Here is a 24,278-nt window from a genome sequence, read left to right on the forward strand (position 1 = left end):
GAGAAAGAGCCAAAGTAAACCAAGAGATGAAAAGTGTAGTGAGAAATCTTCACAGTTGGAAACAGAAAACCAATTTTGGAATCTTGGCTACCCTTTTTGTGAGCATGACCATCTTGGACAAGATAATAAACTTCTCGGAGCTTCACTTTCCTCATTTGTACAACTTATGGGGATGGCAAGTCTGTGTCACAGGCTCACTTTGAAATGTTATGCTATTAATTTAAAAGGACTTTGCGTAATACATCACTATTTCCATAAATAGGGACACATATAAGGTGCTTACTATGTGTCAGGCCCTGCTCTCTACATTTAATGTATATTAACTCATTCAGTTGTATGTATTAAATGCCTTTCAATTCACTTAATTCTCAGGCAACACTGTGAGGTAATTACTTTTATTATTTACATTTTACAAATGAGGCACAGAGAGGTTAAATCATTCTCCCAACAACACAGAGCTAACAATTGGCAGGAAGACTGGCTCCATAACCTATACTCTTAACCACTCTACAACACTGCCTCATGCCAAATGAGCTTTCAGGATAAAAACTGATTACTCGGTTGATTGATTGGCTGAACATAGAAAGAGTAAGGATAATTGCTGGAAAACAATATCCAAGAAGGAGCAAAACAGTGAGATCAATAGCCCAAGTGGAAGGATTGACCTTTGAAGGATGAAGGACAAGACCAAGAGAAATGATGAAGCTGCAAGGTGGCAGAAACACTGCTTGAGCACCTGTATCCAGCAGTTCCTGAAGTTGATCAGATCTATTCCCTGAATTTCTGCTTAAGCCAACAAAATCTCTTTCTTGCTTAAATCAAGATAGGTTGAATGTTAGCCCACTTGTGTCTGAAGGATGATAACTGATATGCTCATGGAATTTAAAGTCTGGTGGTAGAGAGGAGAGGTGGAGTGGGCTGTCATTTCATGAGAGTAACCAGTCCCTGTCCATCTGTCTGTATTAGTTTCCTAGGGCTGCCAAAATAAGTTACACCAACTGGGTGGCTTCAAACAACAGAAATTTATTCTCTCATAGTTCCTGAGGCTAGAAATGTGAAATCAAGGTGTTGGCAGGGCCATGCTCTCACTGAAGGTTATAGGAAAGAATTTGTTCCTTGTCTTTTCCTAGTTCCTGAGGATGCAGGTAATCCTTGTGTTTCTTGGCTTGTAGGTACATCAGCTCAATCTCTGTCTCCAGCATCACATGGCTGTTTTCCCCATGTATCTGTGTTTCTTCTCCTCTTATAAGGATGCCAGTCATGTTGGAATAGGGCCCACCCTAATTGAATATGACTTCATGTTAATTTCATGGCAGCTACAGAGAGCCTATTTTGCAATAAGATTGCATTCACAGGTGCCAGGGTTAGGACTTCCATATATTTTTGGAGGGACGTGATCTGCCCACTGCGCTCTCATCACTCGTTATAAACGGCCATGCAGGACAGAGGATCACCTTGATGTTTTCCTCTCATTTTCTCCTATCTTTCCACAAGTATTCAGGCAGCTTTCTGTCTCTCAGCTCTCAAGGGGAGGGATGAAAATGTCTAGAATAAAGGCCATATTCTTGACTTTGAGTTCTGAAACTGGCTCTTGAAATCCACTGTAAAGAGAGCAGTCTAAAAACCAAGGGATTTTTGATTTACAAGAGTTGAGCTTTGTTGCGAGACAAAAGCAATTGTGAGTTTCAGCAAGAAGGCTTGAGGGCTGAGCACAGAGACTATAAAATAAGCCAGGGCGCAGGAGAGAGGACACAGAATACAATGCAAGTGCAGCTCTTCAACTACTTACAAAGGAAAATAAGGATTCAACAAGCAAGGTGCTTAGGAGGCAATGAGGTCAGAACAGAGCTGTTGGTAGGTGTCTGAGAAGACCCTCATCCCACAGTCTGCTTCTGCCGAGAGTTAAAATCCTAAAGAGGCAAGAACCATGCTGAGCAGTTTAAGGAACCCAGTAGACACAGTCCGGTAATGCTGCAAGCCTCTTAGGATGGGGCCAGAGCACACAGCCCTGGGATAGCAGATGACCTAAGATTGATAGAGGTCTTTAGCTGGAAAGGTCCAAGGCAGTCTCTAGGTCTCACACATCCCCTGAGGACAGGCCTCCAGGTGGACCAGAGTGACAATAAGGTCAGAATGCCCACAGTGGCCATGGCAGGGACCACAGACTTTAGCGGTGGCTGCTAGCATAGAATGTCCAAAGACCATAAGGAGTCGCTTCTCTGAGACTGAGGCAGCAGCAATGGCTAGAGGCCAGACTTCACCTTTAGCAGCCTGTCCTGAATCAAGCGTATATTCCCATCCCCGCCCCTAGAACATTGCTACAAAGACTGGGAGAAGAGAAGGAGCAGGAGGGAACCCTGCATTTGGATAACTTCTTACCCCAGCAAGTTGAGCTCTAGATTGGAAGTGACGAATTTCCTTGAATTGAGTTTTTATTTTCAATCATCCATTGAAATGGAGGCTGAGTTCAGTTGCAGAGACATAGCACAATTACATTTTTACATATCTGAGTCTTCATAATATGTGTCCTGGTTACTGATTGCTGTGTAACAAATTACTGTAAACTTATCAGCTGAAAATACTCTATGTTTATGACCTCACAGTTTCCATCAGCCAGGATATTGGGTAGGATGTGGCTGGGTTTTCTGCTTTGGGGTCTTACCAGGCTGCAGTGAAGGTGATGACCAGGGCTGAGGTCTCATCTGAATGCTGTGAGCGAGAGGAATTCACTTTCAAGCTCTCTCAGGTTGTCGGCAGAATTCATTTCCTTGTGGTTGTAAGATCAAGGGTTGATTGTTGACCAGAGGGTGTCCACAGCTTGCAAGGCCACCCACAGTCCCCTGACACACAATCCTCTCCACAGGAAGTTCACAACATGGTACATTACTTCTTGAAGGACAGCAGGAGAGTGGAAGTGAGGCAGCCAGCACAAGGTGAAGTCTTACGTAACATAATCATGGGAGTGACAAATTGTCACATTTGCCACATTCTAGTTGTGAGAAGAAAGTCACAGGTCCTGCCCACACTCAAAGGAAGGGGCTTACATGGAGGCGTGAATGTCACAAGGAAGGGATCATTGGAGGTCACCTATTCCTGCAGAGTTGGCTGCGTATAGTCTTCATTCCAGCGTAGGGGTTCAATTGTTTCCAATGAAGTCTTTTGTCAACTTCATAAAGTTCTGTTCAAGATTATATTAGTTAGAGAACCTTTCCATGGAATTTATATATAAGCTGGGTAAATCCTATCTAACTGTTGAAGGAGGGAAAACTTGGACAAGCAGGACTCTGCAGAGATTCCAAGAAAGGATGGCTTCCAAGTGGGTGGACGACATGTTAAAGCTCCATACATCACTCGGGTCCAAATAGACTGTTTCTTTATTTACTCAAGTGTTACTCAATATAATTTAGCTATTAGAAAAAGACATACCATTTGAGAAACAACAACTTGCCCTTATGATTTTTATTAAGTCTAATGAACAAGAAATAATTGAGAACATGTAGCTACTTGACATTGACTACTTAAAAATTATAAACATGTATCTTTTAGGGTGATAATAGAACAGTTTCTTTTGACGTTTTAAGCTATAAATTCTGTCCTCTATACATTTTTGGCAGAAATGGCTTTAATTAGCCTTCCTCGTCTTTGTCCTCCTCCTCTCCCTTCTCCTCTTCCCTTCCTCCATTTCTAAAAAATATATATGTCAATATAATTAGCTTTATGAACCAAACTGGTCAACTAAGAAGAAAACGATGTAAATTGAAAAGGAACTACATGATCACACATTTAAACACGGTTAAATATGCTCTCACACGTGCTATTGGGCTAGGAATGGATTTCAGTACCATGGACATTCACCCAATCAAAAGCCCCAGTGGGAGTGTTTACTTTATGCTGATACACACAAATACAACCAAATGATCCTTTGCAGCCCCGATGTTGAAATGGTGCTTGGGATGACTGAGTGGAATGCTTGTTGGCACAGTCTCTGTTGACAGTTATTACTTAGCATGCATGGTCTTGAATAAGCAGTCAAAGGAATAGCTAATCACAACGATAAACGTTTATTGGGAACCTATCATGTGCCAGCACTGTTCTAAAGCTTTTAGTTGCGTTAACTTATTTCATACTCACAACATTCCTAAAGGAAATTATTACTATTTCCCACCCTTTACAGATAAGGAAATCAAGACATGGGGAGTAACTTACCCAAGGTTACTAGAGCCCAGATTTGAACACAGCAATCTGACTCCAGGTCTCACACTCTTAACTCCTTTAAGTTTCCTGCAGGACTAGTACTGTACACCTGGGTAAGTCCATGCAGAGGTCTTTGGAATGATTAAAAGAAAGCAAATCAGTCCTCTTTGAGCTCTTCCATTAAGTCCCAAGATTAACTGCTTGATGAAAAGACCCTGGTGTGGTGTGTGTTCTGGGTGTCAGAGTGGTTTCTATCTGTATAATGGGGCAGGTTATATTGAAGACGTTCTCTCATGTTTATTATTTTGGGTCAAAGACTAGCTCATCTTAACTTTGCGTGAAATGTCATTTTTTTTTTTTTGCCCTCTTTTGAGGTATTGTGCTCAGCTCAAGTCAACAATCTCTTGCCCCAGTTGTTAGAAACATCGAGATCCTCTTAGCAGGGAACCGGGAGGATGAATCAGCCACAAAGTGGGTTTCACAAAGAAGTCTGCAAAGGAAGCCAAACCCAAATTTCAGGAAATGGTGTTAAAGGTTCACATGGATTGTAAGACGTATAAACACCCCGTCTTCTATCTTTGAAAGCCCTTACCGCTACTTCAATTGCTAATCCTCATTAGGCTATAAACCTGGAAAGGACTTGGCATCAAAGATAGTGCTAAAATCAGATGCTTCCTGGCTGAGTCCAGCCCCTTGAGGAAACCAAATGACTTCCCCATCCTTGGCTTCAAAGTCCCTCCTGATTTACAGATTCCCTTAGCCTGTCAATCCAGGTCCTTTGCTGAGTGCCTGCTTTAGCTGTGTGTCACCAGTTCTTCATCCGTGAGAGGGCCTGGGAGGGGAGGTTAAACCCAGAACGAGCCCACCTTGCTGTCCACTGGCGGCAAATGCAGCAAACTCTTATCTTGGATCCCAATGGTCTTCCCCTTGGCTCACGGGCAGCTGTGGGGCAGACTCCCCAGGACTGGCTCATGTTTCCTCAAGAGTGCAGAAGAGCATTTTGCATTTCAAGAGGATTTATTCTTAACTTTCTCCTTTACTTTTTGGCCAAGATTTACTTTCACCATATATTGAGAAGTTCAGAGAGTGTTCAATAAGCATCCCCTTAGAGAAATCTTTGGAAGACTAATAAAGAGAACAATAATGTCCTTAATAAGGAGATTAAGACAGGGAGTATTGGGGGCCGGCCCCGTGGCGGAGTGGTTAAGTTTGTGCCCTCTGCTTCGATAGCCCAGGGTTTTGCCAGTTCGAATCCTGGGTGCCAACATGGCTCTGCTCATCAAGCCATGCTGAGGTGGCATCCCACATGCCACAACTAGAAGGACCCACAACTAAAAATACACAACTATGTATGGAGGGGCTTTGGGAGAAAAAGGAAAAATAAAATCTTTTTTAAAAAAGGGAGTATTAACATTTGCAATGCTACCTACTCTTATTTTCGAATATTTCTTGAACGTCTAATACACATTGGGCACTGGGATAGGTGCAGGGGTAGAATGAAGAATAAGACCTTATACTAGGTAGGGCTCCCTAGAAATAGAACTTGACATGTGAATTTATATATATGCAAGTGATTTATTAAAGTGCTACCAGAAGAAAACAGAAAGCGGGTGGGCAAAGAAAGGTTGGAACAGGGATGTGATATCTGGTGAAGTCCCAGCTTTGGGGTGATCCTGCCTGGGGTTCTAGAGTGTAAATTGCAGCTCATATTTTGTTTCAAACAGGCAAGGAAGCTGGGCTTTCATACTCCTGGACTTGTCAGTCATTGACTAAGATCTCTCCAGGAAGATGATAACTCCCAGGCATTTTGGCTCTCTCTGCTTGTAGGAAATGCAATCCCAGCAGGTCAAGAGCACTGAAGAAAGCAGTAGGCACTGGCATTAGAAGAAAAGCACACAGAAGCTGGGGTACGGGCACATGGAAAGAGCAAAAGGTGATTTGAAGGGTTGGATGGAGCACTAACAGAGACCACTATGGTCTACCCCTTGCTCTGCTTAGATTTACTCACATCTCACATTAAGTTTACTCCATCCTGTCATGGATTCTTCAAGATTGTGGTTGATTTCAATTTCTGTGGAAAATCCGATAAGAGGAGAGCTAGTGGGACAAGCTATAGCCCCCACTGCTGCAGTTGGTCCCAAGGCAGTATCTGATCTTCATCATCTCTTTCCTCTGGCACCCATGCTAGATTCCCTTCCCCATCAGCAAGCATACTTGCTGGTCTAGGGGGCTTGTTTGGTGAACTCACCAAGACCCGCATCCCTGAAATGATGGAACCCGTGGTTACTAGGCCCAGTTAAGGCCATGGTTCCTGTAACTGCCCATGCACAGTTAAAAATGGGCACAGGAGCACCAAGAGATGCCCTAGTGAATCACCTGAGTGTCAAACATGTTCCTCTCTGTACTCATTAAGTGGAAGCCCTACTTCATCATGACGATCAAGGTCAATTACTCTGGCCAGGAAGGTAACACTGTAATTTTCCTGCTGATTTGCTGTTAGAAAGAACCCAAAACGACTGGGCAGCAACTGTAGCTTTAAGTTAAATGTGACTTTTACTGTGTCTCCCAGTGGAAATGTCTTCCCCCTGGTAACTGGGGCCTCTAGACCCACAGAACCTAAAGTTGGGGGGATGAAATCAGAAATTTCCTTGTGAATTTTTGGAGGTGATGGTTAATAAGGTCACTCCTACTTTCAAACTTTTTTTCCTGGATCCATGCATTCTACCATTGAGGACTTAACACCATACCCCAACCTCAACGGGTGTCATCTCCAATCTAGCATCTTAGCTATATTTTCAAGATGCTGTTATCATGCTCTGTGCTAGCTTCCGGATGTAGTTTGACCAGTAGGTCCCATTGGCATGTGCCCAATGTCTCACTTTCTTTGCCATAAGTAAGTCCCTTGGCTCTAGACAATATTTCGATATGTGGGACCCCATTTTGGTACATTTGTCACTCTATGAGCTCTAAGATGTTGTTTGGGCCTCGGCACCAGGACAGAAGGGTAGAGTGGTAATGTTAATCCTGATCCCAGTTGCTACCTTTTCCAGGCCAGGCAAGAGGAAGGAAGATGGCAAACAGGATATAACTTCTGTTCTCAGGGAAAACAGAAGAATAAGGTACAGCTCTGCAGAATGGTTGCCCTGCTCTTAGCCAACAGGGCTTGGATTCCATGCTCCTGCACAAATCAGTTGCTGGCTAAGGCCCCTTTACTTAGGGGACATAAACTAGGCATGCCCTGCTCTCTTCACTTGTGGGCAAAGTGGCTCCAGCTGCTCAGGGAAATTCTTCCAAAGAGAGTCACATGTATAGACAATTGAAGCCAGGGCATGGCCCCAGAGGATCCGAGTAAAAGGGATTTGAGGATATCTGGGCAAAGTGTGGACAGTGTCTGCTACAGACCTGGCCCCTGTTCTCATGCAGCTCATGGTCTCAGGAGATGGGGAGATCCTGAGAAAATCCTGAAATTCAGAGTGGTAGGTGCCATGACAGAGGCAAAGGCAGGAAATTCTAGGGTCACTGAGCCTAAGTCTCTTTCCTGGGCTTAAGGGTGGGAGAAAGAAGAAGGGACCATTACTCCATAGGAGGGATCCTCTGAGCTGAGCTCAGAAAGATGGGCGAGGATTATTCAGACAAATGTGTTGGGGGATATGATGTTCTAGATAGAGGAAAAGGCATGTGCAAAATCACAAGGGTGAGGGAGCCAATACAAGTATTGAAGACTGATGAAAGCATTGTGTGTGTGTGTGTGTGTGTGTGTGTGTATGAGAGAGAGAGAGAGAGACAGAGACGGAGAGAGAGAGAGAGGTAGAGAGAGAGAGAAAGATAGAAAGGTGGGGTATAAAGGGATGTTGATCGAGATGAAATAGTAGTCTAGTCTAGACAGACGACACTAGATAAGAGCCAGGTCGTGAGTGGTCTGATATGGTATACTGAAGAGTTTGGATGTTTTACTTAAGGCAGTGGAAAATCATTGGTATATATTAAGCGGTGAATGACTCAATGAGAATTGCATGCGTGGAAGACTACTATGGCACTGGCATAGAGAATGAGATTGGAAAGGGTGCAATATTGGAGATACCAAGACCTGTTTCAGGAAGTCATTGCAATAATCCATGTGAAGAAGGACAGGAACCAGAGCAGGTGTGGAGAGATGAGGAATCAAGGGAAAAGCGCGGGAATAAGAGACATGGTTAGTGAATGTGGGGTGAAGGAGAGCTCTAGACTGGATGGTAAAGCCATCCATTGGGATAGGGAGTCAGACGGAGGGGAACCAGGGGTATTGGGGTCATATATAGTCATCAGTATTGCATAGGTTGAATTTGAGGTTGCATGGGACATCCAAATGGAGATGTCCAAGAGGCTGTTGGATGTGCAGCTCAAAGCAGAAGTTCAAGTTGGAGATACAAATTAGGAGTCAGCAGAATATAGATGATTACTAAAGCTGTGATTGTAGGTGAGATGCTAAAATTGTCCATGGTGAGATATAAATGCCAGAGTAAGGGCATAACTCTAAGACCACATACACTTGAAAGGAGTTTTGGAGAATGAAGACCTTATGAATGAAATTGAGAAGAATTAGCCCAAAGAGTCAAAGAACAAGAAACCAGGCAGAAGACAACTTCTCCAATGCTGCAGAAGAGGTTGGCCAAAATGAGGATTGCCAAGGGGCCATAGGATCCAGCCACAAGGAAGTCATCTGTGGCCTCCAGGAGAGCAACTTCAGGGGAAACAGTGGATGGGAGCAAAACAGGTGGTAAGGGAGTAGGACCACAGGGTACACGTCTTTAAGATGCTGCCTTGCAACGGAAAGGGGAGAACAGGACAGTGTCTATAGTGAGTGGAGTGAGAGAGATGGAGAGATTTTTTCTTTCTTGATGGGAAAGACTTGAATATCTTTACATATGAATACGAGAGGCAATAGAAGTGAGAGGGGGACTGAGGAGTGGGAGAGGTTGAGATCCAAAGTATAGATGAGGAGGTGGGACAGGGATTAGGAGAGGGTGCTTGGCCCATGTAGAATTGGGTTAGCATCAGAAGTGCTGGCCTCACAGGAATCTCACTTGCAGAATGTTGGCTCAGTTCTGGTTGTCTGGTTCATGTTTTCAAGAGTGAGAAGTGCGATGTACTTCCTGACCTGTATGCTATGGCAGGAGCCTGGACCTGGAGGAATGTGAGCAACTGGGGCCACGTCCACCAAGGACAGACCACCAGTCTTTTTACCAATGACGAAAATCACTGTTCTGCTGACTATTACACAAGGGGTGCCAGTACACACTGAGAAATCTGCTAAACGTGATGTCTGGATAGAGTTTACCTAAAGAGAAGTTTTTATTTAGAAAGGTCTGAGAGAAGGTCAATCTTTTCAACAGCAGTATTTGAGATTTTACACAGCACGGAGTGAAGTCTCTATTACCTGAGACTTTTGAATAACCAGGTTGTTTCTTTATTTTCCCCTCCCCCAGGATAAAGAGCAAACACACAGTAATTAGCTGAATTAAGGAGTTTATTACAAAGGTTAAAATCTTTCTTACACCCGGGGCTCATGGACATTTAGAGCATCCTTTTTACATTCTACAAACATCTGCACACCTACATTCACTTCATAAGCATCATTTAAAATCACTTACCAGTTTTGGCTAATGTCTCTGCTGGGTGTAGGGGTCCAAAAAGATGAATGAAATGCAGCCCTTACCACTGGCACACACTTCTGAGGAGCTCAAATATTTATCCAATGAGACTGACATTGAGAAGGATCCTCTCTTTGTTGAGCCAAAAGGGCCTTAGAAATCTTCTGGTCCAATCAAGTCTGTTTGCAGACGTCCAAATCAGATGGCCATGCATGAGATCGCACCATGAATTCCTAGAGTTGGTGGTACTAGAGTTGAGCGTCTCAGTGCAGTGGGTTTTTTTGCAGACACCATGTGCTTTGCCAACTCCAAATCCTCCTATGATCCGACATCTTTAAACAAACAAAAATGTTCATATTCATCAGAATGGGCACATACAGCAGGCAAGCAGACAAACACAGGCATCTTGAGAGCAGTCTTTGAGAAGGATGGGTCCTGAAGGATTTTCGAGTAAGCTCCATAGCCATCTCATGTGCCCTTCCTGCATGCTCTGATAACACTTGTTGGAAGCATCTTCATTATGCTTGGTTTGATGCAAAAGACTCTTAGTCCTCTTAATGGAAACACCAGTACGTTGATATTGACGGTTAACTCTTGCCACACGAGTGGGTTGAATGTCATTCACTAAAATTCACTAAGATGAAGATCACAAAAGAGTTGTAAGAGAAGATAAGTGAAAGTTTCAATGGGACAGGAATGTCCTCTTGTCATGTAGCCACGCAGTTAGAGGAATAGGTAGAGTGTTGGGTTAACACTACATTGAAATAAAATCAATTCGAATGTATGCATCTTTACCTGGTTTGCATGTGTAGAGTGTATTTCTTTGGACTGTTATCAGGTCACCTTCCTGGGCAATGGCAGAGCAACCTCCCATCTTGGATGGGGAAACAAATGTGGGAGGGCTGTTGGCATGGTGTGTGGGATGTGTTTCATTTGTGTGTTACTGAGTGTGGGCACAGTGGTTGCATGGAGAATCATGCTGTTACTCAGGGCATGGGTCCTTGATTTCCACATACCTGCGGACTGATGCTGGATCAGCACCCTGGTACCATCATTACTCCATCTCAGAAGTGGCACCTTTATAGGGCATTTGTAATTTCAGATCTAGAAACAGGAAGCATCCTTTTAACAGAGTGCTAAAATATTTCTCCATCGAGTGGTAAGAGGAGGTCCCCTCTATTTAGTGAGGCCCTCAACCCTTGGAGGAAGCTCAGAAGATGAGAGATTGAGGCAAACACTAAATTAACTCTTTGAGAATGTAACCTTGTGCCTACACACAGCGTGGTTGGAAATGCCACTTTCTCTCTCATTGTCAATCTCTAGGGGACATGGTAACCACTTTGGTGGTGCTCCAGCCCCAGGCCCTGCTGTCTCGAGGACACTTCTGAGCACCTTCCCTCTGACACACATGTGAATGTATGTCCCAGTTGTTTTGTTCTCCATGGGAAGGCTATGCTTTTGTGGCAGAACACAACCCTCTCTGGGCAGGCACAATGCCAGAGATAACAAACATTGCCTTTTCTTCTTACAGTTGGTTTGAAGTTTCTGGGACACAAAGAGCTTTCTGGCTTTGCCAAGCTTGTCTTGGGAGATGAAAGCAGGCACTCCTTGCTATGTGTTCAAAGCTACTTTTTCCATTTTTTCTCTTTCTTTCTGAAAGTGAGAAATTGAGAAAAGGAAAAAACCAACAACATTCCCATCAAATTGCAAAAAATTTGTGAGTGGGTGCATCACACCCAGAAGTCTAATCTGCAACTAGTCCCATGAGAGAGTGGAGGAGGGAGCTAGTGCTGCCCATGTCTAGTTTGTTATTGTCAAGAACCATAGAGGGTCTCGGATTTTTATCATACTTGCAAGCTGACACGTTGGCCTGCCACACTTCCATGGATGCAGCCTGAAGACACGAAGACATGAAGCCTGAGTTCAGAGACTCAGCACGATATTACTCACTGCACAGGAGTCAGCATGCGTGCCATGTTCCTACCAGTTTCCCTAGGTCCCCGAGGCCCATGGAGTGATGCAGAGCAGCCAGGTGGATGCTGTGCACACTGTGGGTTTGTGTCCCAGCGGAGGAATCCTGAGCTTAGGAAACCAAGCATTTTTTTTCTGATTCAACAAATACTTATAGGATGCTACCATGGGCCAGGTGCTGTTCTAGGAACTGGGGATGTGATGAATGAAACAGAGTTCTGTCCTTGTGGAGCTGACATTCTAGTGGGAGAAGACAGATAATGAATAATAACCATTATAAATAAGTAAATGATACAGTAATTTAGAAGATGATAAGAGTATGGGCAGAGAGCTGGAGAAGGTATGAGGAAACAGAAATGCCAAGAGGCGGGCAGAATGAGGTATTAAATAGGGTGCACAGGGAGGGTTTCATTGAGAAGAGGAAATGGAGTGAGGATGGAAGGAGGTGAGGGAGGCTGCCTGAGACTCCCCCCTCTCCCAGAACATCAGGAATGAGTGAGGGTTTGAATGCCTGTGTCTAATGGAAACCCCAAACCTTTAAAAGGGGTTGCTGGCAAACCTGCCAAACTTTGCCTCAGAGGGAGATACTATTTTTGTTATCCTGGCAGCAAACACATTTGCCTTTTGCCCAGCAGGGAGACAGATCTCTGTCTTCCACAGCTATTTGTTATGCAAAGATAACGCAGAACAGAATCTATGAATGCCCCTGCTCAGAAGACATACACAAATGCAAGGGACCCATGGAGGATTGTCTCTCAATGCTTATTCCCTACTCCTTCGCTCAATGACACTTGAGTGACCCAGGTCACGCTGAAGTCCATCCAGTCTTAAGCTCCAGCTGGCTGGGGGCGAGATGCTCAGCCAGGGTGCTGTCCTTAGTTACCATCTAACTCTGTCCTAGCCCCGGCTCATCAGGCTCAGGAATTCCTTAGGCCACCCAAGAGCTCTACCATCATGCGTCTTCCCAAAGAAACAAACATACATGAGCAAACAAACACTATTTCACACAGACCTGAAGACTCCTTGATTTGAGCCCTTGTTAAGGATTGCAACAGCTTGGTTTCTAAGAGCTGCAGAAAACCTTTCCTTCCCTCCAGACTCATTCCCCTCACTCTGTTGTTTGGCAGGTCATTGTGGGTCAGTGGTTGGAAAAGTAACGTGGTGCTCAGGACTCCTGGATATTAAATTGTTGACACTTAGTCTTCCCGAGAGACTTTAAGAGAGTTGATGAAGTAGCCCTCTTTCTGGGTCACATTTGTTAGGCAGTTAAAGAAGGCTTTTGAACAGGCTCATACTCTTAGCTCCCTTTAAACTTCTCCAGGGTAGGGGACTATAATGAACCAGTCCTTGTATTTCTGTTCCTGCTCTGGGCCCTGGAGGCCGTCCACACTGTCTGCCATTGCAGGAAATAGATTTACTGAGTTCACAGCTTTTCTGGAAAGCTTCAGTCATTTCCTTAAAAATGGCATGAAGCTTTTGGCATATGAGGACTCAAGGGCCCAGGTCAGAGTGACCTTAACTGAGTGGTCGTCTACTGCTTAAGAGCAATTTAAGCAATAGTGTGTTTTTTGTGTCTTAAGACATTATCAAGATTCTCCATAGCAAGAACACAAATAGGATGGGATTAGAGTTTACCCAGTCTAGCCTGTGACCAGCTTTATGCCATCCTACTCTTCCATCTTTTCTCACCTCCACTTCTCCACACTCTTCTCTTTATGGGTAATCATAGCAGACATGGATACAAGGAAGTGGGTAGGCAGTTCAAGGTGAATTGAATGGAAGCACCAGGGCTCCTGTAGATGTATGAGCATTGGGTTCTGTGTGGCTTACCGGCTACGTATTAAGAGATCTTGATCACTTCAGGAAGGTGGGCATTTTTCAGACTGGGGGCCAGATGGGTGCCTCGGAGGAAACCCAGTCCATTGACCCAACGTTTATTTTCCAGAGTCTGAGTTTCACCACTCTAAGATACAACAATCTGGTTATAGACTAAGGCTAATAAAATGACCTCTCAAAGACATTAAAAATCAGATTAGAGACAGGCGGAGGTCTGGAGGAAGATTAATTATGATACTCTCTATAACAGTTTTAGCAATACACAGCGTTCCTTTAATCTAAGCATCTGGGTAGACAGGAATACCGGGCCCCATCTGACAGGTACGGAGGTGGACCTTTGACACAGTGTTTGTGTGCTGAACTCATTTTAATACGCATTTTCAAGGCAAGATTATTGAAAGTAATTCATTCCAGAGGCAGACATGATACAGAATTTTTTATTTTTGCACAGCTTGAGAGAAAAATTTAAAAAAAGGTAAATTTCTAAGTTTGGGGAATATAGGTTTTAGACTGATGAAAGAGAGAGCTTTAATTTTTTTTTCCCGGAAAGTAGCATTTTATTTCTTTTCCATAAAAAAACAGTCTGTGAGGGTGCAGACAATAAGTTATCAGCATGGATTAAATTCTGAAACCATGGCAAGAAAAAATGCACATCTCACATCCATGGAGTCACCTAATGGTAGCACCAGCCGGCGGTCCTGAGATGGTTCTGGACCTGTTCTGCAGGCTCTTGGTGTCATTGCATCTACGTGGGCAAATGGGCCTACCTAGAAAATAAAAGGAAGGAAGAAATGATGGAAAAGAGGGAAGAAAGGAAGGAAGGAGAAAGAAAGGAAGGAAGGGAATAAATGAGGGAAGGAGGGAGAAAAGGAAAGAAATTTCTGAACGTGTTCCCAGGTGGTAATAATCGTCACCAGCCTATGCTGGTGGCTTAAAGGGGAGCCTGTAGAGAATATTAAGGGAAAAGAAGGTACTTGTGCAGTCTGTTACCTGGGGAACCGAGCACCCATGGGCATTTGATCAAGTTTTCTGGTCAATGCCAAACCTCTGACATGGAGACCTGGATATCGTTCTCTTTTGAGAAAGGGAGTCTGGAATGGGATGTGGGTACCATGGGAGGATTACATGCTGTTTCTAAAGCACACTATGGAAGGCTCATGGGATGACGAACGCAGACCATACTGTTTAAGAGCAAGTTGTCTGTTAGGACGAGCCACAAAGTAAGTAATTTAAACTGGAGGAATAAGAATGACAATAAAAACTTAGATTTCAGAGGAACATCACTTACTATCAACTAGTTTTCTTCTGAGTATGGAGGAGTGACCTGGAGGCAACATACATGAGGACGGTCTATTGGTATTTAGGTACCAGTCCCAGTGGTGACAGGACAGATCTGGGAGAGCAGGATGCACAGACTTCTCCTGGTCCTCTCTTCCTCTCTCCAGTAAGCTGGGGCTAGCTGTGGGACTCTACAGCAGAGGTCTACAAACTTTTTCTGTAAAGGGCCAATGGTAAATATTTTCAGCTTTGTTGACCATACCATCTCTGCTGTAACTACTCAACTGTCCCGTTGTGGCATGAAACAGCCATAGACAAAATGCAAATGGGGCGCATGGCTGTGTTCCAATGAAACTTTATTTATGAAAACAGAAGTGAGCTGAATTTGGCCTAAAGGCCACGCTTTGCTGGCCCCTGATCTAGCCAGAGGTCCAGGTGAGCATTTGGGAAGCCTAGAAAACCTGGCCAGCCCCTTGTTATGGCTGAGACCAGCTGCACCTTCTGTGCTCTTGCCAGCCGTTCCCGAGAAGTTCAGAGTGTTGGCATCCTCTCTGGTTTATTCAGCTGGGTTCTAGGTTCAGCCCCGGTATTTGCAAACACAAGCATCCATAGGAAGGAGGACCCAGCAATCAGTAGGAGGCAAGAGAAGCAGACATCGAAATAAAGGCAGACCACCTTTTCTTTTTTATTTCGCTTAGACAAAATGCAAAGAGTGTCTCGTTAAATTAAAAAATAAACAAAAAAGGAAACCAGATCAATTCCCCCCCCCCCTTCACTGATGGCACTCGTCCTAATGAACAACAGAACAAGGTCAGATTGGGGACCCCGTTTCTAATGGGAAAGAAAGGTGTGCGAATGTGGCTAAAGTTCCCCTGCCCTCACATCATTGTCCCTTTTAAATTCACAAAGAGGGTTAATTTTTTTTCCTGTTTTCTTTCTTGAATCTTGTGTGATAGAACTTCCAGTCAGAAGGTTGAATTAGTCACCCATGCACTTTGTAGAAAATCAGTAAAAATGCAGTAGCCTGTGAAGATCATAAAACTGGACTTCTTTCCCAAAAAATCAGATGCCCAGGCAGATGGAGCTCACACTCAGACAGAAAAAAAGCAGGAGAGTCTTTGCACTGTCTGTGGTTTCAGTATTTTCTCTTTTTTTTTTTTTTTTAATATATTTTGGCAATTTTCTTTAATTATAAATATCGGAATTCCGTAAAAAAAAGGTAGCTTTGATTGGATTTTTTAAATTCTATTTACAACGGCTGTCCAGTCATGCTGTCTGTTATACCAGGGTGTACGATTTCGCGTAGGGGTTGTTTCCTTTCAAATGCCCCCGAGAGTCAAGCAGGGACTCTTGAGAGCTGCTCATCTTAGCTGCCTGTCCCAGCTCTGCGCCCTCTCGCTGAGGTAATGTGGCCACGGCCCCCTGCTGCCACTGCTGTCCCTCTCTCGTGGAGGACGTGGAGGAGGAGGCCTCCATGGGGATTGGCTCGAGGACCGTGGGGCGCTTCAGGGTCCGACTTTTCTGAGGTTCCAAGCACGCTTGCCCTAAACTCAGGTCCCTGCTGGTGCCTGGACCGCTTCGGTTTAACAAAAAGTCCATCCTAAGGTATGGAGGCAAATGGATGAGGTCACCTGAAAAGAAACACAGAGGGGTTAGCTGGTTTCTTCATTCGGTCAACAGGTGCTGAGGGCTTTTGCGTGCATGCATAGGGTTTGGAGATGGACACGTCACTGCTCCTGGGCACGCTTTTCAAGACCCCTGGTCAGAACTCACACAGAGGCAGGTGGAATTGTCTTACACCTCTCCCCTGGGCACAGGAAGAGCTGGCTTCTCTACAGCATGTTAACTTCTGCTCTTAAATGTCACACTTTAACCAGAGAAAAAGAGATGACAAGGTCCTCCAAAACCCCACAACGGAAAGAAAAATGACATCAAAGGCAGCAGTGCACATCAGGTATAAAATGTGATAGACTGAGCCCCGGATGTGATGGCAAGTGCCAGCAGAGTGCCAGGTTTGAGGAGGGAGGCAGGGATGCTGAGGAAGGAGGAGGGAAGAGCTGAACCTAGTCTCAACAACTCCACAAAACTGTGTGACCTTGGCTGGCCACTTAGAGTCTGGGTTTCTACAATTGCTCTTGGTGAAAATCCCAGAGCATATGGCCTCCTTCCCAGGCTTTGCCTACCTGCTAAACCTGTTGTGTCTCTTCTGTTTCAGTTAGTGCTGTGTACAAAAACAAGAACAGCTTGGACCACAATATTAGCATTTCTGCTTTCTTCTTGAGACCACTCACTTTGGTTTCTGTGGTGCTATGGAAATGCACCTTCAGGTCTCCTTCAAGAGAACCTACCGCCGGGAGAGAGATTGGCTGGTGGTCCAGCTGCACCCGCCAGAATGCCGAGGCCACCCGGCCTCCAGGCTGCTCCCAGCTACTGCCTGAGCATGACAGGATCCTCCTGATGGCCATTCCCACCCAATGTGGGATTTCTCTAAAAGGCAACTTTGGCTCAGAGATTCCCCATCGTCCTGGCTGCAGCCTCCTCAGCAGTGTGCGGCAGTCTGAGGTTCTTCCTGTCCAGTCCTTTCTTCCCTTTCTCCTCCCACAGGTGTCAGATCTGTATCTTGGTCTGGGGACTCTCCCTGCCTGCTCCTGCTCCCTCTCTCTCTATTCTTTGCAAGACTTTCCCCAGTAAATCCCTTGCATATCTAATCTATTTTAGCATCTTCTTCTTGGAAAATCTGAACTGCCACAGCTTCTGTCACCATTAAGTACTGAAATAGTTTCTTCTTTTGTTTTTGTTTTTTTTTTGATGAAGATTAGCCCTGAGCTAACATCTAACATCTGCCTCCAATCCTACTCTTTTTGCTGAGAAAGATTGGCCTTGAACTAACATCTGTGCCCATCTTCCTCTACTTTATATGTTGGACACCTGTCGCAGCATGGCTTGATAAGCAGTGCGTAGGTCTGAACCTGGGATCTGAACCCACGAACTCCAGGCCACCAAAGTGGAGTGCATGAACTTAATCACTATACCACCAGGCCTGCCCCCTGAAATTGTTCTTTCAAGGTCAGCTATGACCTCTTATTGCCACATTCCTTGGTTTCTTCTTGGTCCTCATCCTACTTGCATGGTCTACAACATTTGATGCTGTTGATCTTTCTGTTCTTAGAACTCTCAGTTTCCATGGCACTTTGTTCTGCCAGATCCCTTCCTAAGTCTCTGTTGCCACTTGTCACTCTCCTTTGCTGGATCCTTGTCCTCCATTATTCCTCTATACAAGATTTTCCCAGTGGCCTGTGCTCAGCTCCCTCTCAGAGAGCTCAGCTGCTGCATCACCTCTTTATGAGTAGTTCCCACATCTATCTTTTCCATTTTGCTCTCTTTCCTGAGCCCTACACTTGAATTTCAGATGTTTTGCTAGACATTTCCACATGAACGTCCATCCTGAATTTTAAATGCCATGATTTACAAACTCAGTTCATGAAAGTCATCTCTGACTCCCAGCCTAACCCCCATTTCTCCTGTGTGCCTAATCTTGTTTCATGTCATCCTCCTCCTCCGAGACCTTAATGCTTGAAACCTTGAGCCCTCTCTGACACCTTCTTCTCTGGGTTAATTCTACTTGCAAAATACCTCTTGACTACTTTCTGATCCCATCTTCATGATCCTGGTTCAAGTCTTCGATACATCTCTTTGGTCCCCTGCAATGCATGAGCACAATGAGGACCCAGGCACTAGATACACTTTGCACCCAACATTCCCCAGGTTGAGCTGGACTGAAGCCTGGAGCTGAACTTCCACAGTTTTGGAATAGGCAGTGCTCGTTCTCTAGCCTGGTGCTTCCCACCGTTCTCACTTCAAGACACATGCAGACAAGGGGTATTTGCGCAGCATGCTGGGATGAACTCAGGGGGCTCTTCCTGGCCATCTTAGGGCCTGAGGGGCTCTCCAGCTTGGTTCACCTGTAACTCCTTCATGGCACACCAGGTAGGCAGCTCTAGTTAGAAAAAGGATAGGAGTATGCAGACCTGGAGCCAGGAGCCCAGTTAGGAGGATGAGCAGGGGAGGGAGCCATGATGGTGGCCTGAGCTCAGAAGGCAGCAATGGGAAGTAAGAGGGAACGAAACTGGAAGATATGTCAAGGAAGACAGCTTCAGAACTGATGACTGGTGGCACTGGTGAAGGGGAAAGAGGAGACAGGGATGACTCCTTCCAGCTTCCAAGCTTAGGAAACTGGGGAGAGAGTGAGACCATTCACTGGGAAGAGACGCCTAGGAGAAAGGTCATATTTTGGTAGAAATAGATACTGGGTTTGGTTTCAGACATGCTGAGTTTGATGTGATTGGGGGACACTCAAGAGGAGATGTCTAGTGGGCATTTTTATCTTAATAATAGATCAAAGGCATAACTCATCCCTTAACTTTCTGAATTTAAAATAACTGACAATTCTCCTTTCTTTTGCTTCAAAATATTCCCTGCTTTCCTTATTGTCAATCACGTCTTCCTCAGCCAGCCCCGTGGAGGTTCTGGGCTCTGAGTGCAGAGCGGGGGATGGAGGAACCACTTGTACGAAGCGGGGCTGCCCCTAGCTCTGACCTGCTCACAAAGTAATGGGAGCTCTGTGTGTTTACACAGTGACTTAAAGGCCCAAACCTTCAAAAATTTAAGTTCACTCACTGCAAGGGAAAACCAATTAAACAAGAGGAAAGGACCGCCCAATGGTATAAGAGAGCTAGAAATAAAACCAAGAACAGGCATCAAAAAATGCATTTTATACAATTTAAACGAACATAAGAATTTTGAAAATGCTATTACTTTTCTTGAGATACTTTTCCCCAGGATAAGAGAGACAATGACCTTATTTTTGGGAAATTTACCAAGTTGATTATCGTGTCTTTGAATTATGTTGTCATGTCACTCGATATTTATGATGCAAGAGTCCACTTAGTGTTTCCCCTCGGCTTTCTCAGGATGTCTTTATCCCACGAAGCCATGGTGAGTCATTATATGATTTCATTAGGAGCTGTAGCATGTATTTCACTAAAATGGCCCCAGAGACATTTTGGATTTGGCTCACTGAAATTAAAGCTACTCTGATTCAATGTTGGCTTTATACAGTGAGCTGGATCAAAGGAAAGCCCAATAATAAATGCCTTAACAACAAATCAGCCATAGCACTCTTAGAGAAAGAAATTACATAATTTGACATTCTTGTGAACAAGGTTTTGGTAACTTGACGTATTTGGACTTTGGCTTAGAAAAAACAATAGCATGAGGTCCACCATTAGAGACCCTAATAGTGAAGGTGCAGGTGTACCTTGCCATGGGGTCCACCATTAGAGACCCTAATAGTGAAGGTGCAGGTGTACCTTGCCATGCGTATTAGCTTCACTCCTGAAAAACGAAAGTATTTACTTTTTAAAAACGAAATCTTATGTCCCTGATGCCTTTTATGATGATATTAAAATTATTTATCTTCATTTATGATAGTAGATGTATTCTTCCACATTCTCTATGGGGAGTTAATTATTTGCAAACAAATATCATGAAAACATTAAAAGCTGTAATAAAAAAATAAAGTTGAAAATTGTTTTGCAGTGTGAAGAACATTTTGCACGTGAAGCAACATGTCCTATTCTACCCATTTTGAAATTTGTGGATTTTTATATATCCAATTTCCTAAAAGTGATTATCTGTGTTTATTCCTGAGTCCAAAAGCAAATTATGTTAATTTGCTCCTTTATTTCTTTACATGACTGAAACTATTTTTTATCATTTTGTTCAACTACTTGAGCAAATGTGGAAGACATTTGTCTCCAGGGTTATCTAAAAATGTAGGTCAAGAATGCCTCATGCTGTTCCTGAGACCCAACCAAATCGTGAACACTTGCCATATCTGTAACGTGTTGTAACAAACTGGGGAATGAGTCTCCATCCCGGCAACTCCCCGCTGAATGAGGGGGGCTTATTAAATCCTTAAAAAGCAGTAGCCTTTTGGTCCCAGCTGGATTGCAGGATGCTCAGTCCTAGATTGGATGGACCAAATGTGTTCGAAATCAAAAGACAAAGCCCATGATATCTGCCCCCTGCCCGCAGGGCCTCCCATTTCAGATTTAGCGATCAAGAGGGTTAGGGTAGCTGAAAAAGACTGGCGAGAACCGGAAATCCTTAATAATGGAAACAGCTCAGCACCGCAGCTTGATGCACAAGGGCTTCTTGTGTTTGCTTATGGCGGGTCTGCCAAGTATCTCTGAATATCCAGTGTCTCCGAGTGATCCAGTTTTTCAGGCAAAGCTTGATTAAGTTGTAGGATGCTCTAATTAGCTCTTTTGACAGTGTGTGTTTCCCAATTAGCACCCGGAGTAGCCCTTTCAGCTGTGTGAATGCTGCAAATGAGCTCTCTTAATAATTCATGCCCGTATATAGAAGAACGCACCAGAGCAACTGATGGTGAGCTTTGTTTATCAAAGGTACTTTATGTCTACTAAAATGGCCCCCCCACATTTTAGTCCAAGTACCAGCTGGGAAGCTGGATTCTCGAATCGTCTGTCCATCTTTTATGTTCTTCAGATGCCTACAGATACCAACTCAACCTGTGCACCTATCACTCCAGAGAGAGAGAGAAGTGAAATGGGAAATTTTGGTGACAATCTGGATATGGGCACCCCTGCCTTTCTTAACCTCCCTGCCTCCCTCTGCCTGTTTCATATGGGAGAAACGGAACAATGATTCTAATGGTGGCAGTTAAGATTGAAGTCTGGATGGCAAGTGACTGCATTTAATATGACTGGTTTAAATCCAGGCTCAGTTTCCACATTCATAAATTGGGAATAACAGCGGAATCTACCACATAGGGTTGTGGTGAGGATTTAATTAGATAATGTATATGAAAATTTTACTGACGGACGTCTCCCTTCTCAGAGGGGCTGAAGTTATGAGCTGGAGACCTGCCAGGGAGATGCGCAGGGAATCTTCCTTATACCTTAGTTTCTGTCTTTACTGGGTTGATCAGCAATCCCTAGAAAGATGTGTCCTTGTCCTAACCCTCAGAATCTGTGAATGCGACCTTATTTGGAGAAGGGGTCCTTGCAGATGTAATTAAGATCTCGAGATGAGATCATCTGGATTTCAGGTGGGCCCTAAATTCAGTGACGTGTGTCCTTATAAGAGAAAGGTGAGGAAGATCTGAGACACAGAGAAGAGGAGAGAAAGCCGTGTGAAGAAGGAGGCAGAGATGGGATTGATGCAGCCACAAACAAGGAAAGCCAGGAGCCACCAGAAGCCAGAAGAGGCAGGGAGGGCCCTTCCCCAGAGTTCCCAGAGCGGGAACAGCCCTGCCGACACCTTCATTTCAGACTCCTGGCCTCCAGAACTGTGAGAGAATAAATTTTTGTTGTTTTGAGCCACGTAACTTGTGGTAATTTGTTACAGCAGCCATAGGACACTAACACAGACGTTCTTTCTTCTCAGCTGAAATGGGCTGGGGGGGCTTCACATGAACACCTCTGCCCAGAGAATAGTCTCTGCTTTCATCAACCAAGGAAAGGAGGAGATTTCTCTTGAACGATCAATGACAGCAGCCAACATGGTAGCGGTTTAGGGTGTCCCCACCCGTGCTCTGGGCTCATAGTAGCCCCTCGCTGGGCTATCCTGTCATCCGTCCTTCCTTCTCTCCACAGGCCAACCCAGAGTCTCTTCTCCCAGTTCCCCTGCTCCCAGGAAGCAGACGTCTGCCCAGCTGGCACTCAGAGACCCCCTCAGGGATATGTTGGAAGCGGCTTTCCTGGATTCTCCCCCAACATGGAGCAGAAGCCTCTTGGAAGGCATCTTTCTCCGCAAGAGTGGGCCTTCTTGCTTCCTCCCCGTCCAGTTCTCCCGTGCTGATCCGCCCGGCCACACAGCCCTCTCCGTGCTCCATGGAGACACACACCCTGATGGAATCAGCCAGGACCCTCGGGAGTTCTTCCATGCATCTGAAAGCAGCAGGGACCTAGCAGAAGTTTAAAGATATTTTTTGCTTTGAGCTCCAGAGTCACTCTGTCAGGTGCACACGCCCCTGGGCATCCTTGTGCATCAACCTACCATTGCCATGAACAGAACACCAAATGCTGGCAGAGCCCAAGCCACATCTTAGTGCTGTTTCCAGGAAAACCAGTCACAGTGGCACTGCGGTGTATTCCGGCAAGGACTTACATCCTCTGTTATCTAACTTCTCCTCTCTGCTTCCCTCCAGCTTTCCTTTCCACTTTCTTTCTCTCTCTCTTTCTTGTTTTGTTTCTCTTGTGCGGAAACTTCCACCCATGAAGTAAAAGGCATGGAGAAGGAGTAAAACAGAGAGTGCAGGAGGGGGAGACAGGTGAGTGCAGCACAACAAGCAGGGCCTAGACATCAGGGAAAGCGTGATGTGTATGTGTCTGTGTGTGTGCCTATGTGCGTGTGTGACAGAAAGACAGAGATGGGAGGAAAATTGGGGGGACAAGCAGCACCCTAACAGGGAAGGATGAGGGATGTAGGAGAAAAGGACAGTGGTTGACAGGAGGACCCTGGCTCACATTCTGAAAGCTGGAGGGAAAGGACCTGGGGACGATGCTCCCTTCCATGTCTTCCTTTTGCACTGCTTACCTAACTGCCCACACTTCTAGCACCTTCCTGGTTAGCTACACCTAGTTAGCTACCTTCCCAAACCCAGCATGAATACACAGGGTGACAGTGGGCTAAAAGAGTCCTGTCTGGGCCTTTGGGGGCCCATCCGCCCACAAATTTTTGTGGTTTTCAATTGTGCACTTGCACGTCATAAACAGTCACCCACTGTGCCCTGCTCCCGAGGCTGATGGCCCTCGCGTCAGAGATGTGCAGTGCGGGCAAGGGCTGAAGATGGCTGACAACTGTGGGAAGAAAGAGCTCTGAGAAACCAAATTTAGGGATCAAGGTGCCGGACCAGACTGCGGTCAGATTGGGCTGAGATGGATGGAGTATGGCAGGGGTAAGTGGGAGGGAGGAGGGCTGAGAGAGAGAGAGACAGAGAGACAGAGAGAGAGATACGGACAGAGAGATGGGGAGAGAGTCAGAAAATAGAGAGGGAGGGAAAGAGAGAGAGAGATGGAAAGGAAGGGGGGGGGATGGAGATGAAGGAGAGAGAGAGAGCAACTGGATGGGGGAGAGACAGAAACAGAGAGAAAGAGTGGGAGAAAGAAGGGAGATCAGAAAGATAGACACACACACACACTCAGAGGGAAGCAACATGGAGGCATAGAACCAGGGAGAGATGAAATGAGCGACAAAGAGCCACAAATAGAGAAAAGCAGATGGAGAGGGAACAAGTGAAGACATCACATGGACTGAAGCAAAGAGGAGTGGGGAGGGCGAGAA

General features: G+C 45.0%; 1 protein-coding gene across 5 annotated transcripts in view; it reads right to left on the reverse strand.

Annotated features, from left to right (window-relative positions):
• Nucleotides 1-15,564: 15,564 nt before the first annotated feature.
• DSCAM (DS cell adhesion molecule) overlaps nt 15,565-24,278 on the reverse strand; it is a 695,956-nt gene continuing 687,242 nt past the window's right edge. For 4 of the 5 annotated variants that reach the window (XM_008538164.2, XM_070598081.1, XM_070598080.1 and 1 more), the window contains one exon: nt 15,565-16,540. In XM_008538164.2, the coding sequence (XP_008536386.1) occupies nt 16,188-16,540 (353 nt within the window). In that variant the 3' untranslated portion in view covers nt 15,565-16,187. The remainder of the gene's footprint in view (nt 16,541-24,278) is intronic. The other variant, XR_011534071.1, reaches the window with a different exon arrangement.

This window comes from Equus przewalskii, chromosome 27 (assembly GCF_037783145.1).
Source record: "Equus przewalskii isolate Varuska chromosome 27, EquPr2, whole genome shotgun sequence".
Lineage (NCBI taxonomy): Eukaryota > Metazoa > Chordata > Mammalia > Perissodactyla > Equidae > Equus > Equus przewalskii.